The 19,768-nt window shown below is 37.9% G+C and overlaps 1 protein-coding gene across 13 annotated transcripts in view; it reads left to right on the forward strand.

Moving 5' to 3' along the window:
- Positions 1 to 19,768, forward strand: part of ASPH (aspartate beta-hydroxylase) — a 208,870-nt gene that overhangs the window by 42,576 nt on the left and 146,526 nt on the right. The window contains exon 5 of one of the 13 annotated variants that reach the window (XM_067553718.1): positions 8,341 to 8,784. The exons of the other annotated variants lie outside the window; for them this stretch is intronic. Within the exon in view, the coding sequence (XP_067409819.1) occupies positions 8,341 to 8,582 (242 nt within the window). The 3' untranslated portion in view covers positions 8,583 to 8,784. Of the gene's footprint in view, positions 1 to 8,340; positions 8,785 to 19,768 lie in introns of those variants that run through there. 13 annotated transcript variants of the gene reach the window in all.

A 19,768-nucleotide genomic window follows, 5' to 3' on the forward strand; every position in this document is an offset into this window, starting at 1 on the left:
CAGTGCTCCCTCCTGCTGCAGTTAGAAGTGGCTTCAGTGGGATTTCAAAGACACCCATCTTGTGCTCAGCAATGCTTTGTGCAGCAGTGGCCTCGAGGCAACTTTCTGTCTTCCAGGCTTATTGGGAACTATTTAGGAAAAATTGTACAAGAGCCAGTTTTTAATAGACCAGCTCCTAAACCTCAGCCATATGTCAGAGGTCTAATACCTGCATCTGGTAGATAAAATGATCTAATATGTGGACACAGCTCCTTGGGAAAATGTAACATCTCCAACCTTTTCAGAATTTCTTCATTAGAAACTGGAATTTCTAAGGTCGAAAGTCTCACTTGCACTTCCTTAATAACACATTCCTTTTACTGATAGAAATCCAAAGACAGCATTCTGAAAGGGGAACCTCTAGCAGAGGTTTCGTCTGTCTAAATCATGAAGAACACCCTTTGGAGTGTGGAATCAAGATAGACTCATTTCTGGGTCACTGGAAGTAAACCTTCCTGGAAGATTGCAGCGTGATCAATTTTCTGGAATTACAAGGTGTAGGAAACTCATCAATATACTGCTCTTCTGGATTCCTCAACAATATTTTCACATAGAAAGTGGAAACAATTATGGTGGCATAACCATCAGAATGGGGTGAGCAGCATGCTTCTAAATCTGTAAGCTAGCAAACTTTCCCTATCAATTACAGCCGCTTATGTTTAATGCAAAACACCTGCAAGCAGCAAGAAAAAGGGAGCACAATCAGAAAAATCTCTGGTCAGGTAAGATATAGATGGTCCCATGCAGAAGCAGAACTGTACAGCTCTGAGCCCCATAGTGCAGTCCTAAGATTCTGCTCTCAGTATTGCATCTTTAAATATGCAAGATTGGCATGGTTTTATTCTCTTGGAGAAGTATTTGTGGGAGGAGATATGCATTTCCTTATTTCTCTTAATAACAAATGTGCCACAAATCAGTCATGACATAGAAGCAGTTGTATTGTACTTATCACGTTCTACAGTCTATGAAAATTCTGGTTTCTTAGATTGGTGTTGATTTCAAATAACACTATCTGGTTTCTTCTGAGGTTAAGGACCTATTTCAGCAAGGACGATTGACTGAGCCTGGTCTAACTGACTGAAATTTATCACATGGAAGAACCTAAAAACAAATCTGCAATAGCTATTAAGTTTACTTTCTGCTAAAATCTAGAACTATCATTTGGTGGACATATGCAAGTATCTAGACAGTTTGGCTTTTTGTTGCTCTAGCAAAGGCATCTATTCCCTTTTTTGGTCTAAGAAATGACACATTAGGATTTCAACTTAGATGGTTTTCATATATGCACTATATATTTGCTTGGGTTTGGGATTTTTTTAAAATACTAATAGGTCCTAGTTTTCTGAGTTTATTTTTGGTGGTCCTTCACATTCAGCACTAATTGCCTGTTAATTGGCTGATTATTCTGTTGTTTTCTTCCTGTATTGGAAAATATTAATTGCTGGTTATGTTCTAGTAGTACATGGCTAGAGCAGTGGCTTCTATATACAAAACATGTAAAATGATTGTTTGTATTATAACTCCCACAGATCCCAGTTAGATCAAACTTCTGTTGTGCATAGTATTGTGCAAACATAATAAGTCTGACCGCAAAGTTTACCATCTGTACACTTGTAATTTTTTATTCCTTTTAATAACTCTCCACTGCTTTGACTGCCACCCCCCGCTCACACTGCTTTTCTTTTAAAATGAATGAAAATACTTTTTTGACATAGTTACAAAATAAAAAAGCATCTCTGCTTATTTCTGGTACCTGTAGATCACGTCTTGTCTTGTATGTATCCTCAGCTGCTTCTTCGAGTAGTGACCCTGTGGGTGCTCCACTCCAGGTGTTGGTGTGTCCTCGCATCCTTGATCGGAGATTTTGTCAACAGTGCCCGTCCGGGTCGTGCATGTGCTGTCCCCGTCTCGTGGAGTCATTGACGTCCTTTTCAGCGCGTGCAACCTGATCCCCCCCACAGTTCCTTCTCAACCATTCGTGGTCTGAGACGGAGCCCTCAGCAGTTCTTCGACAGCCCGCTTTAGAAATCTTCAATAAGTCTCTTTTCCCATAAAATTAGTCAGTTTACCTGTAGTTTAGATTAGTTTACCTCAATCCTTCCCTGTTTTTAAAAAAAAAAAAAAAGTTTCCCTCAGACTTATTCCTTAGTTAATAGGGAGATCATGCCGAGCTCCTGGGCTTCAAATGCTGTACTTCATACAGGGACACTATGCCAGCTTCGGATGGGCACTTGGAGTGTATCAGATGCCTTGGCGAAGGGCATATTGCCCATTAATGAAAGAACTAGAAAGCTAGAGCCAGGCATGACAAGGACCTCCGCCTGAAGCTAATGTTTATGGAGAGGTGTCTGAGACCTGCCTCAGACCCTGGACAGGGTAACAGCTCCTCACATGAAAAAAACAGAAAAAGGCACTTTGCTCCACCGACAATGGAGCCTGCCAAGAAAAGGAGGTCACCAGAAATGGACAAAAGATTTGGTACCAAAGAGACTCTAGGTTCCTCCAGTATACTGACCTCTATGACAATGAGAGAGACTCACCGCTCCTGTAAAGAACTGAGAGATAAAATAAAACAACCCCGTGCCGAGACAGCTTTGTCAAAAGTAACGGTCCGCAAAATGGCGGTAACCGCCACAACATCGGCACTGACACAGACCTGGGAGCAGAAAAGTGTCACGGCACCAGCACACATCGAGCAGACTACATCGGCACTGATTATGCCTACAGTGTCAATGGCATCAATAACAACGGAGACCCTGATGGCCCCGAGGACATCCACGGTACTGAAGGCGCTGACAGATATGTGCACACTGAGAAATGCTATGGAGCAGACCTTGGCACCGACATTAACGACGGAGCCAACGATTCCGGACCCGTGAAATCATACTGAAAAGCGCAGGCATTATGAGAAGGAGAGAGAATTGGTAACATCTTCCCCGCTATCACTACTATATGAGACTGACATCTCTCCAGTACACTTTAGTCAGGAGGAGTCCATTTCTCCTATCTCCTTCTCCAGTGATGAGGAGAATGATGGTGAACAGACTACCTTTTCCCCCCAACAATTATCAGCTAGGGGGCACCCAACTAGACACCAGCCACATCCCAGACGTCCAACATATCCATGGTTTGGACCTCCATGATTTGCTTCATGAGTCCCATATTGTGGCCTGGATGGGACACCTGGTCTGTCTATTCAACATCACACAGTAGACCATCAACCTCCTATACACACAGAGAAAGGTTACCTAATAGACCTACTCTAACAGGACCCAAAACAACTGGTCCTACTGAGGAACAGGATGACAGTGTGGAGCAAGAAACAACTCCACTAACACCCAGTTTGTCCTCTTTGCCTGATGAGGCCATAGTCCTCCACCTCTGATGACTGCAGATGATTTTAAGTAGTTCAAAGAACTGTTTAAGAGGGTGTCTGACAGCTTGGAGATTCCACTCCAGGAAGTGGCAGGGTCACAACATAAATTCCTAAAAATATTACAGACCTCAGCTTCTACCAAAATCGACCTTCCGATGGATGATGCCCTTATGGAGCCTGTGAATAACATCTGGCAAATGCCCACCACCATTCCCCCTACTTGGAAAAGGGATCATAAAAAGTATCACGTTCCTGCAAAAGCTATCGAGCTCCTCTTCGCCGATCTTGCTCCTAACTCACTAATTGTAGAAGCTGCTAACCAGAGGAACAAGCAGCAACATCATAGGTTGACACCACATGACAAAGATGATGAGACTGGATTTACTTGGCAGGAAAGTCTACATGTCAGCTACTCTTCAATTAAGAGTAGCAGACTATACCGCATTATTATCCAATTATGACCATGACAATTATTCAAAGATATCAGAATTTATTGAATTTGTCCCGGAAGAAAGAAAACAAGTCCAGTTGTTGATTAAAGAAGGGCAGTTCGTCGCAAGAACAGTGTTGCAGGCTTCCCCTGACGTGGCTGACACTGCGGCTAGAATTGTGGCAACTGCTGTTGTTATGCATAAGGCATCATGGTTTCACTCCGCAGCCCTTCCTAAACTACTACAGGCAACGATCGAGGATCTTCCCTTTGACAAGGCGAAGCCCTTTGCAGAGTAAACTGATGAAGCCATGCATACTATGAAAGATTCCCGGGCTATGCTCCCCACCCTTGGAATCTACACACCTGCAACAAGAAGAGGACCCTTCAGGTATCAGCCATATAACTCCAGATACCAACATTATTCACAAAACAGACGATATGAGCAATCACGCTCCTGACAAAGGCCACAGTGATGATGACAGACAAACCAGCAGCCATCAACATCCCAGGCTGCCCTTCCAAAACAGCAATTTGAGGACTTGGTCGAGGGTCTATGTGATCACCCCCGCCTTCCGCAGCCAGAGCCCATAGCACCCACCATCCTGTTCAAACATTGACTTACGCCCCTTTTACCAACACGGGGCAAACATAACAGACAAATGGGTATTAGAAATTATCCAATCTGGGTATACTATCCCCTTTACCTCCATACCTACAACCCAAACCCCTTCCCTTTCCCTCTTCAGGGACCCATCTCATGAACGCCTATTACAACAGGAGGTCAAACATTTACTCCAAATAGATGCCATAGAGCATGTCCCCTCCCAATAGAGAGGCAGAAGCTTCTATTTCCATTACTTCTGCACCCAAAAGAAGACCCATTTTGGACTTAAGAAAACTGAACAAATGTATAAGGGTTCAAAAATTCAGGATGGTTACTCTGGCACTGGAACAGGGGGACTAGTTTGCAGCCCTCAACCTTCAAGACGCATATTTCCACATTACTATTTATCCAGCCCACAGAAGATTCCTAAGATTCACACTAGGCAACAACCACTATCAATACACAGTGCTACCGTTTGGCGTTTGCACTGCCCCAAGGGTCTTTTCCAAGGTACTTGCTGTTGTAGCAGCTTACCTTTGAAGACTAAGGATCACCATATTCCCCTACCTAAATGATTGCTTCATAAGGGCAAGTACGTACATGGGGGGCTGTCCAAGCAAGTTACACTACAAGGACATATTTCATACACTAGGGTTGATGATAAACGACACAAAATCCACCCTACAGCCTGTGCAACAACTGGAGTTTATAGGAGTGCACAGGGATTCCTTCACTGCCAGGGTGTTCTTGCCAAAAACCAGATTCGATACCATTGTGAATCTGGAATCTATAATACAAAACAGTCCAACTTTGAACATGCACACATGCCTCCAAATGTTGTGTGATATGGCAGCCATCACCTTTATAGTGCAATATGCATGATTACATATGCGACGCTTCCAAATGTGGCTCACGACAGTTTACAAATCACACAGACAATCTCTATACAAAACGGCGGTAATGTCAAAAAAGATCAAACAATCATTGAAATGATGGACACAGCCCAACAACCTTCAAACAGGAACTCCATTCATAAGGGAAACACCCTCAATCATTATCACTACAGACACATTCCTAATTGGATGGGGAGCACACTTGCAAGAACTTACCGTTCAAGGAAAATGGTCACTACAGGAAATGAAACAGCACATAAACCTATTGGAGTTACGTGCTGTCCGCTATGCCTGTCTACATTTCCTACCTCTGACTGCAGGGAAAACTATAAAGATAATGACGGACAATATTGCATGTATGTTCTACTTCAATCATCAAGGAGGGGTAAGATCCAACTCCCTGTGTTCAGAAGTAATAAGACTATGGAATTGGTGCATATCCCACAACATCCACATTTCAGCAGCCTACTTACCTGGTACTCAGAACTTCAATTTCAGAGAACCTGAGCAGAAAATTCGGCATCAGTCACAAGTGGGAATTACACACTGAGGTCTTGGAGAACAGCTTTCATTAATGGCGTTATCCCACAATCAATCTATTTGTGACAAGAATGAATCGCAAGTACCGTTACTTCTGCAGGTCTAGTCAGAGACTTGATGGGGGGCGCATTCCTCATCAACTCGAATACAAGTCTCCTTTATGCATTCCCACCCATCCCCATGATAGTCAAAACCATACACAAAATACGCAAAGACAATGCGAAGCTGTTGATAGCACCAGCATAGTCCAGACAATCATGGTTTACTTACCTGACACAAATGTCGATTCACACACCGATCTCTCTCCCACTAGTCGAGGATCTCTTCTCCCAGGACAAGGAACCAGTAAGACACTTTCTACTGAATAGCAGAAAAATTGCCACAAGAAGAACTTACCTTAAAAAATGGCGAAGATTGTCCTTATGGTGTCAACAGAAGCAGATCAACGCACTAGTGGCACCAATCCCAACTATATTAGATTAACTCCTGGAAATAAAAAAGCAGGATTATCAATTAACTCACTTAAAGTACATCTAGGAGCTATTATCACCTTCCACAATCTCATAGATGATACCACAATTCTTGCGCACCCAATGGTGAAACGTTTCATTACTGGCATAATGTACCCAGATATATGTCCTCGCACAATTCCTTGAGACTTCAGTTTAGTCCTAAGGATCATCATCAAGCCACCATTCGAGCCTTTAGCGACTTGTTCGTTAATGCACATGTTGATGGAAGATATCATTTCTAGTGGCAATCACATCGGCATGACGCATAAGTGAGCTCGGAGTGTTTATGACCCACCCACCTTATACAATATTTCATAAAGATAAGGTGATGCTATGACCTCATCTTAAGTTCCTCCCCAAAGTTACATCAGCGTTCCACCTTAACCAAAACATTCACTTATCTACATTTACAGGATGCGGTTCTTCATACGCTGGACATCAGACAAGCTGTTGTATTTTATCTAGAAAGAACAAAACTTTTCAGGAAATCTCCCAAACTTTTTGTATCAATTTACAGAATGTTCTAAAGGCAATGCCATATCTACCCGAAGACTTTCAAAGTGGCTTTTCAGCTGCATCCACACATGCTACACACAGTCAGAAGCTACACCACCCCAAAGGGTTAGGACACATTCAACCAGATCAATTGCTACATCCATAGTCTTCTTGCATAATGTACCAATTACTGAAATATTCAAAACAGCTACCTGGGCTTCGACCCACACTTTCACAAAACATTTCGCCATCGATCAGGCATTAAGACATGATGCAGCAATCAGACTCTCCGTACTCTCTTCCATTCAACCTAACAACTCCAAAGTTCCCTCTGCCAACTGAGGGCACTGCTCGAGAGTTACCTGGAGTGGAGCACCCACAGGGACACTACTCAAAGAAGAGAGGGTTACTCACCTTGTGCAGTAACTAAGGTTCTTCAAGATAACGTGTCCCTGTGGGTGCTCCACTACCCACCCTCCTCCCCTGTACTTCGAAGTCAAGTATTATGGCTCTATGGCAGAGAGAGAATGGAGGGGTCAGGTCATGCACGTTGAAAAGGGCGCCAACGATGCCACGAGACTGGGACGGTGCATGTGCGACCTGGACGGGCACTGCTGACACAATCTCTGATTGAGGACGCGCCAACACCTGGAGTGGAGCACCCACAGGAAAAAACATCTCGAAGAACCTCAGTACTGCACAAGGTGAGTAACCCTCTCTTTGGAACTACCTACAAATAGGTAGTTCTGTCCGCATGCCAGCAGGGGGAATTGTCAAGCAAGTTAAAAATGTATCATGGTTATGGCGTGATAGGAAACTCTGAGGTAGAAAGGAGAGAAAACAAGAACAAACAAATATTTTGATACCCATCTCCATATGTAAACTGGAATGGGCAGAATAACTACAGCAGCCCTTGATCAGACCAGTGGATACTTACTCTGAGAAATCATAATTACAGGTGATAAAACAAATTTTACCCTTTCATTGTGACAAACTTTTGTTTAAAATGCACAGTAGTTAAACCAAATTTTGTTTTCAGTTGTCATAGAGATTTAATAATTGTTAGCTTTAAAGTTTGATTGCCTTAAATTGCATTTGGTTGTTCTAAGCAGGGGTGCTTAGTTTCCTGAGTTAGCTCCTGCCATTTAATATTAAGTGCCACAAGACAAATATGAACATATTTCAGTTTGTTTACAGGAAGGAAGGTGTAAAAGAGGAACTGGATTTGCCTTGTTGACTGATACATCCACATATATTGTCCAGATTTGAATCTCTACTTGTTTGCAGGAAGACACTTTTGTGTAACCTCTTTTCTATTCCTAATTAGCATTCCTGTAAAGACTGCTGTCTAGACATGAGATTTCTTTCATAGATCCTTCTTCTTCAGTTTCCTTTTTCCACCTAACTGCTCTCCTTTTTTTCTCTTTCTTTCCTCTATTCTTGTGTAGGCTTGACCAAAGATGGCAGTAATGAAAATATTGATTCCCTTGAGGAAGTCCTTAATATTTTAGCAGAGGAAAGTTCTGATTGGTTTTATGGCTTCCTCTCATTTCTCTATGATGTAATGACTCCTTTTGAAATACTAGAAGAAGAAGAGAGCGAAGCTGCAGATGATGTTGATGGTACGTCACAGAATGAAGGGGTTCAGGGAAAAAAGACTTGCGTTATTTTGGATTTACAGAACCAGTGACTGATTCAGAGGCTAACCTTTTTGGCTTGTGAAAATGTCCATGCAATCATCAATCTTAATATGACAGGGTTTTAAGGCATTGAGTGGAGAAAAAACCAAACCAAACTCTGAATGGACATTCTAAATATGAGCTAAAATCAGCCATGTGATCTAGTTTCACTACTTGAAAAGTCTTTCAGTGACTTTCTCCATTTTGTGACAGGGGAGATTAAAATTACACATTTGTGTAATTATGCCTAGGATAAAATAATTAAATAAAAAGTGTCTGCAGTTGTGTAGTTGGCTTCTGAATGGTTTTGATTCAATTTGTGCATTTTGTGCACTAAAGTTGGCAAACTAAGTATAGTAAGCTGTACTGTTAACCCTTATAACATTTGTCTTTCTAACAAGCATTAATTGAGGCATTTTGTAATTGCCTTGATATTCTGGCATGATTGATGTGTTATGTAACTATATATTTATATATTAATCCTTACTAATATAGCTATTATACAAATGAGTGCTCTTATGAAATATTATATGATTAATTTTAAATTTAAGGTATGCATAATTTATTTTGTGAACCACTGATTTCATAGAAACATGCTTTTTATCCATTTAATTAGAAGCACTATATTAATAATAGTGCTTGTAAAATGTGTAAAAATTATTTTGTTTTAGGTTAGTTAACATATATTCTATTCAAGAAATAGCATGTCAATATGTTTGTCTAATTTGAAACAAAGTTTTCAGTCTAATTTTTTTGTATAATCACACCCTAAGGGCTGTTCTGATCTGTTTTCAAGGAATTTTTTAATGGGCATTTTATGAGAGTGGGAAATTGTGAACATGTATTTCTTATGTAATGCTGAATATATTAAAGATTACTCCACACAAAGTAGAATTTAATGTTTTCTATTTCTTGTCAAATTCAACAACCTGATTCCGTTTTTGCAAGGGTTAATCTTTTTTTCTGTGAAATTATTTAATGCATGTTTCTGAAGTCTATTTTGGTATATGTGAGTTTGTTTATAGTGAAGGTAATGTAGAGAGAGACTGGTTTGCAGTGGTCTTCAATCAGCCTCAGTTCTTATGTTAGTTTAAAACTTTGAATTAAAATCTCATTTTAATATACAAATACTGTATATTCATATAATTCTTTGATATTTTAATTTTGAAAATACTGTAAGCACGTTGTTAATGAAGCCTGCTAACTTTGCTGTGCTTACATTTTATAAAAATTTGCATTATGAGCCTTGTATCTCAGGGTTTTGATTAATCATATCCAATCTGAAACTCAATGAGCTTTATTTTAAATTAGTTTTGAATTACATTGACATGGCAATTTTAAAGATAAATAAATAGTGTTGTAACTCAGAAAGCACTGATAAATGATTCAAAATGAAACTAATGAAATTAAATATAGGTGGCTTGTTGAATTGCAACTAAAATGCGGAGTGAGGTACAGAATTTGTCTAGAAATACTAGAAAACTATAAGCACTGTGAACGCTAACTGTAAACAATAATTATTTAAAGTGGGGTATAACTAAAAAAAAAAAAAAAAAAAAAAACAAGATGAAATGAAAGGAGGGAAAGTTCTGGTTCAGTATCATGAAATTTTGCCAACAGTAAGACATATTAAGAATGTAAGAGAGTTTTTCCAAGGAAAGTGGTGGAAGCTGAGAACACTTAGAACAAAATTAGACAAAGCAGTAGAAAATACCTTAGAAAACAGGCAGAGGGATGGACTTGATGACCTACTAGAGCTTTTAAGTTTCTAGGATGGGATTTTTAAAAGTGCTCCTCATTGGCTTAACCTCTGTTCCTGTTGAAGTCAATAGAAAGTGTGTCTACAATCAAACCTTAATTTGCAGTGTCGTGTGGGTAGGCATATCTGCACTAACTCTAATATAGTCCGTGTAGTTAGCAGTCATCATGTAGTGAAGATGTGGTGGGGCAGACTTCTACGTGAACATAGCCAACACTGAAGCTATCACATCTCCACTACTGTTTTTACACACTAGCCTGATCACAGCTAATGTGGGTTGCCTAACTATGCTACAATTATACCTTAATTTGAGCTGTAGATGCACCGTAAAACTCCCATTGACGTCAGTGGGAGCAGTGTTAGGTCAATGCTGAGCAGTTGTGAAATCCCACTCTGAAAATCTATGATAAAACTTAGTTTCATTGCACTGAAATATGTTAATGATTATCGGACAATGTAAAGGAATTAGGTTTTTGAGATCTTAATACAATTTTGGTGAGTTCTAACTTTATTTTAGTGTTTTGTTTTTTTTTTAAATTAAAATAAGTTTGTTGGGATTCCCTTCAACCTTTTCCATTTGTATTATCCAGAATACCTTGTCGAGTTCTGAGAGAACACTTAATTTGTTTCTCTGGGATCCAGATAACTCAGTTCAACTCCAGATTGCATCACTCAGTTCTTTTACTTGGCATGCATCAAAGCTACGCTGAGTAGATCAGACTCAATCATAGGGGTAGATATAGAGCATACCACATATTCAAAGTTGAACACAAAACATCTTCCTTTATATGCATTTATGTATATGTTTATTACATTGCATCACATGTTTTTGGATTGGCTTGATGACTTTTCAGGAACCAATCCCTGTATAGCCTGCTCTTTCCATGTGCTGGTCATGTAGATCCTGATCTTTACATTCCATGTCTATCTTGTCCATTGTCCCTAGCATCAGGGAGATCATGCTTATCTTAACTAACACAGACATCCTGACTTCAGCATACTGCTTCTTAAGCCGCTAGTTACAATCTTACCTTCCATTTACCTTCTTAATCATGTCCACTAAGAAATGAGGCAAATTACTTATGTCAAACCAAGTCTACAGTTATATTCACATAAGCAAGACAATAGTTATAACTGAAACTCAGTTCCATCATGTCTAAGAACAAACAATATGCTTAAGTCTTACATAGTTTACTCTGAAATGCCTGTGTAACAAAATGGTGGGTTAAAGCCTAAATGTGTCATTACCATATTTCAGGTTCCCCAAAAGAGGACACTGCTGTGGGAGGAGGGAGTTACAGTTAGCGGTGTTAGGGGGGGTACCTGCAGCAGGGGTACTCACTGGAGGTGGGGAGCAGTGTCGCTCCCTGTCACAGTTGCAGAGCTACTGGTGCAAGCACAGGGCTCAGTGACAGCTGTCAGTCAGCACCTCCCTGTGGGACCTCTTCCCCATAGCTGAGATTGGGTACCTGGGTGGGTGGGATCCGGCAGCTGTGGCTTATAGGGGAATAGACCAAACAGGTGCAGATGCAAGGAAAGGACCAATTGGGAAAAAAAACAATGGGGCTCTTTCTGAGCTGCAGCTCATCTGCTCTGCAAAAACTTAGGACGTTTCCTGTTATTTTTAAAATCCCCCCCCCCCCCCCCCCCTTAGTTAGAGAATGGAAATTAAAAAAGAAGCTTTACCATACATGTGGTAACCCTTTGTGGCTTAATTAACTTTTAAACACATTGGGTATATTTAAAATATTCTATAAAAGCCAGACCCAAAGAAGTGTGTAAAATGCCATTAACGTCAACTGTTATACATAACCGGGCTCTCTCCTCTGAGCGTACTTTAGATCATATCAATTTATGTGGAAGTAAAGTGATAATATATATTTTAATGGCATGTGTATAAAGTATAATAAGAAATTCTCAGTTAATTCTGTAGTTCTAAATGAAAGAATATCGCTCCGCGAAATCTTGTTAATGTGACATGAACTAAACTTATATCCTATACTATATTATTAATTTTGCTGTGAAGATTTGTGATGAAATATTTCCTTTTGGGTACGTTTATGATGGTCTTTATCTTTCTCAAAAGGTCATTTTTAATAAAGTGTATTGACTTGCATCAAATAAGTGTGGCTGTTGCTTTAAAAAAGCTGCAGTTAATGACTCTTTCTTTCCAATCTCTCCAGAACTTTTATAAATAATATTTCTGGATACACTCCTCTATGTTCTGCTCTCTTATGCTCTCCAGTGCTTTAGATCGGAAATTTCATAACATTCAAAGATGCAAGCAGTTATCAGAATTCAAGTCCACAACCTACAAACAAGATATTATATGACAAATTGCATTTCTAAAACTATTGTTAGTTTTTCCAGAGAGCTCAGATAAGTGTTAGGGGCTAAATCACTTGATACTTTAAAAAAAAAAAAACTATGCATGCCGACCCTCATGTTAATTGATTGGATCTGAAAATTAGTGGTTATGGGATTTCAAACAGAAATCTTAATTGTAATATGAAATGTGATTCTTCTAACTTGTGCAATGTTCTATAATTCTGGAAGAGAAAATCAAAGTAATTCTGTTTCTTTGTTTTCTACACAAATGTAAATTAAGGGGAAAGCTATTGAAACAGTGAGATTGTGAAAACATTTAACTTCTGATCAGCTTATTTAAAATGCTATTTAATGAGCTGAGCTAATAAATGCTGGGATATAGCCATTAATTTTTCTGCATAAGCTTTTGCTTGCTTTGCTGTGGTGCTAATGAAAATGATTTACTTAAGTTGTATTTCTGTTCCATCCACGAAAATTGTAATGGCTGATAATATATTTAAAGACTATGAACCCCTGATTTCTGTGACACCTTCAACAGTATGTAATGTGAAAGTGAAAGCAATTTTTTTTGAAAAAGTAAGAATGTTTTGAATATCCAGAACCAGTTTTATTTAAAATTGAATAAAATGAACCAAGAATTGTTTGTATATCATTTGAAATTACCTTTAGATATGTTTTGGAGCTTTTTAAAAAAAGTATTTTAAAACTTTCACTCTTAAACTGTTTCAAGGGCAGTTGATTATAAGACAGGTAACATTTCATAATTTTGTATCATTAGTCAATCTCCAGTGACTTACGAAAGAAAAAATTAAAATTTTATGTTACTCATTTAGGCTACTTTGGGGGAGGGAGTTTACATAAATGCTGTTACGTAAATGGTAGGATAGAACAAATCTGTTTTGTAAACATTTTTTGATTAATACTTTGAGGTGAAAAAGTCTGTCACTGTGGTTCATTGATGTGTTTTCAACTACATAACCTTTCAGCATAAGCAGCTACTGTAATAATTAATGAATTTCATGCTGCTGCACCACTACCAAGGGGTTTTTCAGTCAGTTTTCATGGTTGTGTTGCACTTGTTAATGGTTCCTCCACTCGGTTAAGGCTAACAAAGACAAAAGACTTACTTTTCGGACTTTTATTTCTACGTGGCAAGCAAGATGCAATACTCATATCTGTGACTTATCTTCACAAAATAAAATCCAACCTTTAAAACCCAATTCTTTCTCTTCAGAGAGAAGATAGATAATTTGAGTTATGAATCTCCTCTAACAACATAGATTCCCTCTCAGGTATTCTTGGGATCCATAAAATTGAGGGAAGTGTTTTTTTAACTGATTTTAAAATAATCGTTCAGAACAGAGATCCTGATCAAATGTACCATGGCTAAGACTCAGTTCTTCCTTTTGTAGTTAGATGAGCAGGCAAGCAAGAGAGGCTTGAGAGAAGCTTACTGTGAATGACTTGACAGCAGTTCCAGCAATCTTTTGTTATGCTAGCCATGTAAACTATAAAGATCTCTTGCATTTGGGAGTGTGGGAAGAACATCTTCCCAGGCTCTGATTTGCCTGGCTATCTGAAGGACATGTGAAACTGATAGCAAATAGAATGCAATGTAAGGTAAGTGGTAACCTTTTATAAGCAAACCTATTTTGGTTGAGAAGAAGACCTTACAATTCCATTGTAGTATATTGCAGAAGTTTAAAAAAAAATTGTATGGACAAGACCACCCCCATCCCAAAAGCATAAATTAGTGTTATCTCTTGTGGTTCGTGTATGGAGTATAGATGTGTAGAACTCCAGTGTTCAGGATCAGTGGATTTACAGTATAAAGATTAGCTTCTTGCTTGGAAACTTACTTTTGCATTCTTAGTTCCACAATTTGAATACCTTCTTTTGTTAATCTTCTGCTAGAGAAACATTTTGTATGCAAGTTAATGATGGCTACTTTGGGAAACTGCTTGGTGGTGGACTGACATGAAACTCTTTTCTTTGTGCTGCCCTTATGTGCCTGATGGAACTTTGGGGTAGGGCAGCAAATGTTGTTGTGGGGTAGGGCAACAAATATGCTCAGACTGAATGTGAACTGCAAAAGTTATTGCTTAGTATGAAAATGTAGCCTTTGATGTTTACTTACAGTTCAACTAAATGTGCTTTACCTTAGTAGAACAAAGATAATAAGTAATGTTATTGTCGGTAATTTAACTCTTATTTCATTAAAGAACTGTACTATACCTTTAATATAGTTAAATATTAAGTTCAGCATTGTGACTCCTGGGAAGACGGCCTTCTTTTGTTCGAAACTAGCTTAGAAATACTTACATTTTACCTTAAAAATCCACGTAAGAGTTGTAAACCGATGGGGGCATGTCCTCTGGATTCTAAATATATAGGACCAAATCATGCTCTTGGTATTCAAACAGAATTCCCCATCAAGTGGACTTCTGCTTAAAAATCTGACACATTTTATGACTCTCTGTGCACTTGTTTTTAAAAAGAAAAAAATTACTATCCTTAATTAGTTATTTTTGAATAGCCACTGGATTGGGAGACCCTACTAAAAAAAATCCTTAACATACAAAAGAACTGCTTTAGCAGTTGTCTTTAGATCTGTGCTGACATCAAAAGCACTTCATAAGTGTATTCAGTCATGTTAATTTCAATGCTGTTAAAAGTATAGAAAAAAATGAACATTTCATCAAATAAAATGAGAACTAAATTGTTTGTTTTATTTATTTTTAAAGAGAGAAACTTGAAGTTTTCAAAAAGGTTACATATCAGAGTATAAGTGCTAACATCTCTAAAATTATATCCTTTAGAAGTTTCATTTTGTTTTAAATAATCTGTAATAACTATTCTTTGTCTTTTAAATATTGATCTTTCTGAATTAATAGTACTTATGTAGGTTTCTTTAGTGATGAAATGCTTGAGGTTCTTTACTTGTGTGATTCATTCTACACTTTTGTATTAAAAAAAGAAAATTAACTGAGTTTTCCACACAAGTGTAAATACCTTGTGTATAATGTTTTAAGGGTTAAAGTGTCAGTTAAAGGTGTGTTCTAAATTGATTAACATTAGGCACTATGAAAAGATACTATATTTATAGTAGCAGTGTTTTTACATAATTTAGTAAGCAATTCTGTGATAAGAATTGCAGCAGTCTCCAAATCTTTGTTATAAAATTTGGGAATAGTATGCTATTCACATATGATTGAAATGATACTGATCTTGACATTCTACAATATATATCTTCAAAATTATGAAAACATTTTTTTTTTAGACGGTGATACTAAAAAATTGGTATGTACAGTCAAAAAACTCCAATTTTTTCCAGAAAAGTTATGGATGTAGTTGAAGTAGTCTTTCTTGTGGCTAGATATTTAATTTATTTATTTTAAGCAGCGTGGTATAGAATTGCTTTCAGTTATTACATCATTCTCCTAGAAAGGTATAACTATGGGCTTGTCTTCACTTATCTCGGAGATTCGGCGGCAGTCGACCAGAGTTACGCAAGTGATGCGAAAAACTTGCGTAACTCCCGTTGACTTCTCTGCTTCTGTTCTGCGTGCCGTCTTCACTGCCCGTCGACGCAGTGTTATGCCACTTGAGAAGGTGGTCTTAATATGTCGATTTCTGGATTGACTGAGCAGGTCTTCACTGACAGCTCAGTCGATCCAGAGAAGTCGGTCTGATGATGGCAAATTTGCCACCGTCAGTGAAGACATAGCCTATAATATGTTAATGTTAACCCCGTAAGGCATTAACTGCTTAATATGTGGTAAGGGTTTTGGTTTTTTGAAATCATATTTGTTTACCATAATAATTCTCTCTAACAAAACAAAACTAATACTGATGGCAAAAGTTTGTAAAGCATTCAAATTGGACCAAAATATATTAGCAATTTTAAAGTGTTTTATTCTTGTTTTACGTGTTTAGAGATTTTTTACTGGTAGAATTCTGTGACCAAGAATGATGATGGCTTTGATTTAGGAACTATATTATCTATAAGTTGGTTTGCTAAATAAAAGGGCACACAACATTTGCTCAGCTGAGGACCGCATTCAGCACTTACTCAGAGCTTGAGGACTGTTCTTTGCCTACATTAAAAGAGAGAGACTGCAGCAAATTATGAGTATCTATAAACAAGTGAAATGTCCATAAAACATGAACAATGTATTTGCTGAGTGCTCTTTCTCTGAAGAGTATGCACATTTCAATTTGAAATACAATTTTAAATTACTGATCTTTTGGGGGGAAAGATAAAATTTAGTTTCTGCAGTTTTTTCTAATTAAACAATACTCTTAATTATGCAAAAAGGCTTTTGAAATAACCAGAATATTTTTTACCATTTTTAATGAGTAAAAACAGTAACAACTTAAAATGTGTTTTCATAACTGCTTGCTTCATAAGTTTGTTAAATAAGTTTTATTACTTACTTCTGCTATCTGCATTGGCTCAATATTAGTCCTCCTTAGTTCTTGTAAGTTATTCACTGGAGGCAGTAAAGTTTCACAAGTGTAATTTTGCCAGCCAAGTTAGTCCTTAACTATTTTATCACTGACTATAATGAATGAGAAGGAGAGAATGCAGCTTGGCTTTCAGATTTCAGGTCAAGTTTGTAGGATACCTAGTTCAAAAAGGCTTCTTCAGTGTAGTAAAGCTATATTTTGTCAGTTTTCAGCACAAGGCATGTTTATACCTTGAAAATGGGTTTATAATAAAAATTATATGGCTTCTCTGTAGAGGCAAAAATGTTAATATAATCAAATTGGTGGATTCATTTAGTAGTTTGAAAGAGGAAACTTTGTTTCAATGAAAGCACATATAGCCCAGGACACCTGGTCTTCATCTCACTGGCTGGCTATACAATAGCAGATTAAACAATGTCTACAGAAATAGGGTTTCTCATAGGTAGGGAAGGCTGCCATCACCATGGTGGTAATGGTCTATTATCCTTCTGTTGCTGGCTGTGTGGTGGGGACAGGGGTGTACTTGTACTTGGTATTTGTGGGAATCAACTGTTCCATGAACATCTGACCCTAATTTGAGCGCCTTCCTGCAGAGTGCTGAATGCCCTTAACTTTCATTGTTTACAGTTGCACCTTGTAGGACTGGGTTTTTATTTGTAGAGGATATTTGATTTGCTAGTGATAAAGAGAGAGTCTTGAGTAAAGCAACAAATGAAAGCCCAGAGATTTTTTGCTTGGATTGACATTATTCTTGGACTGACTCTCTTGGGATGAGAGTTTCCTTTACAGAGACTCATGTTCAGATTGGGTAAAGCAGAACCCACACACAGATATCCGAGGCTCGTGCTGCTAAAACTAGAAATGGAAGAGGAATAATCTATAAAGTGAACATTAATGTTGTATTAGGGAAAGATTCTGTCCTTTTGCAGTCTAAAATCTAAAGCTTCCTTTCTATTTGTAAACCTTACTTTATCAGCTCTTATTATGAAGTATGAACTGTAGTTAGTCATTAATCATGACCTTCAGATTGCCTGTGGGGCAAGTTGTCCCCTGACCCCTTCTCCCCCCATCTGATCTAGCTGACTGCTTCCTGTTTATGTGGAGCTGGTAGTCCTGAGGGGGGCTTAATGGGGCAATGAACCCTTTTGTGCCAACTTGCTGGACAAGCCACTCTCGCAGTTAAAGGGGACAGCTCACCTCGTCTCAGATTTAACAAAGGGCCCCACTACTTAATATGCGGTAAGAGCACCGTAACAAACACTGCAATCCATGCTATTTCCAACAAATAGAAGTACAGTAAAGAGCTTTCTTTAACAAATATATAACTCAAAATGTATTTAGAAATGGTTGGCATTTGGAAGAAATCTGGAACTGCTGTAACTTACCATAAAGATCCAATGGAATGTTGTTACTCTTGATTGGTAAATTATGTATGATTGTTTGTTTAATATATTGAGTAGCACAAAATATGTTTGTAACCTGTTTCCATCTTACAAACATCAGGAGAGAAGCCAGGAGGGGTAGACAAGAGAAAAGCTAAGGCCAAAGGTACATTGATATTTTTTGTCAGTGAGTTTTTTGTGCAGTTTCTAATGCCTGAAACGCATGAGTTTTGTAAACCAGGTAATTGACCTCTGGCTACTAATGCTACATGTGATGGCTGTTGCTAGTTGAAGATGCAGCAACAAATACCCTGAAAATTATCTCAGACAGAATTTCACATTCTTGTTATCTATCTGCAGCTGATTTGAGTGTTTTCCTAATCTGGGATATAATTAAATGTAAATCTATTCAAAAACACTCTGCAATTTTTTTGCATGATTTAGCTAATTATGGGTTACAACACTGGATTCATATAGTGTATGAAGAGAGATACATTTTGATATATGTTCAGATTTTGCTTTGTTCCTTAATCCTCTTCAGTGATATCTTTACTTTTTTAGATATTTAATAGATTCATAGATCTTCAAGCAGAACAGAAACAATTAGGATCATATAATCTGATAATTTGCCTAGCATAAGCCATAGAATTTCCTCCAGTAATGCTTAAGTGTGGGTTAGAAATTATGGTATAGTTTAGTGGTTGTTCCCATTGTAATTGGATATTATTTCTAGGGTTATTTACAATTCTAGTCTTATTTGAAGCAAAATTATTCCTGGCAAATATATTGAAACTACTAGTCTGTACTGGGTAGCCTGCTTGTTGCATGTAACAAACTTTACACCATCATTGGTTATCATTTTTTCCTTTAAGGTTAGTGTACCAAAATTATTTTTTGTTAATTGACTATCCAAAGACTGTTAGAAAAAATTACCCACTGGGGGAAGCTCTCATGAACATATAAACATTATTTTTCTTATCTTTGCATGCCAGCTGAAATTCATAGCCTTTGTTTTGCATTGTGTGTGGAATAACTAATATGAAAATGTGTTTCCAAAAATATTAATAAACAAACCATTTAATTGCTTACTAAATTACTTTAATTTAATTTAAATTTAATTTACTTATTAAATTGCTTGTTTTGGTACTGCAGTGAAGGAATGTTATGAAATGCCTTCAGTCCTTTTTACACTGTGTTCAGAACATGTTGGGAGGATATATGGTGGCTTAATTACAATTTTTATGAACTGTAAGAGTAT

Source organism: Emydura macquarii, unplaced genomic scaffold, assembly GCF_026122565.2.
Source record: "Emydura macquarii macquarii isolate MOO-44397 ecotype Brisbane River unplaced genomic scaffold, CSIRO-AGI_Emac_v2 contig_1477, whole genome shotgun sequence".
Classification (NCBI taxonomy): domain Eukaryota; kingdom Metazoa; phylum Chordata; order Testudines; family Chelidae; genus Emydura; species Emydura macquarii.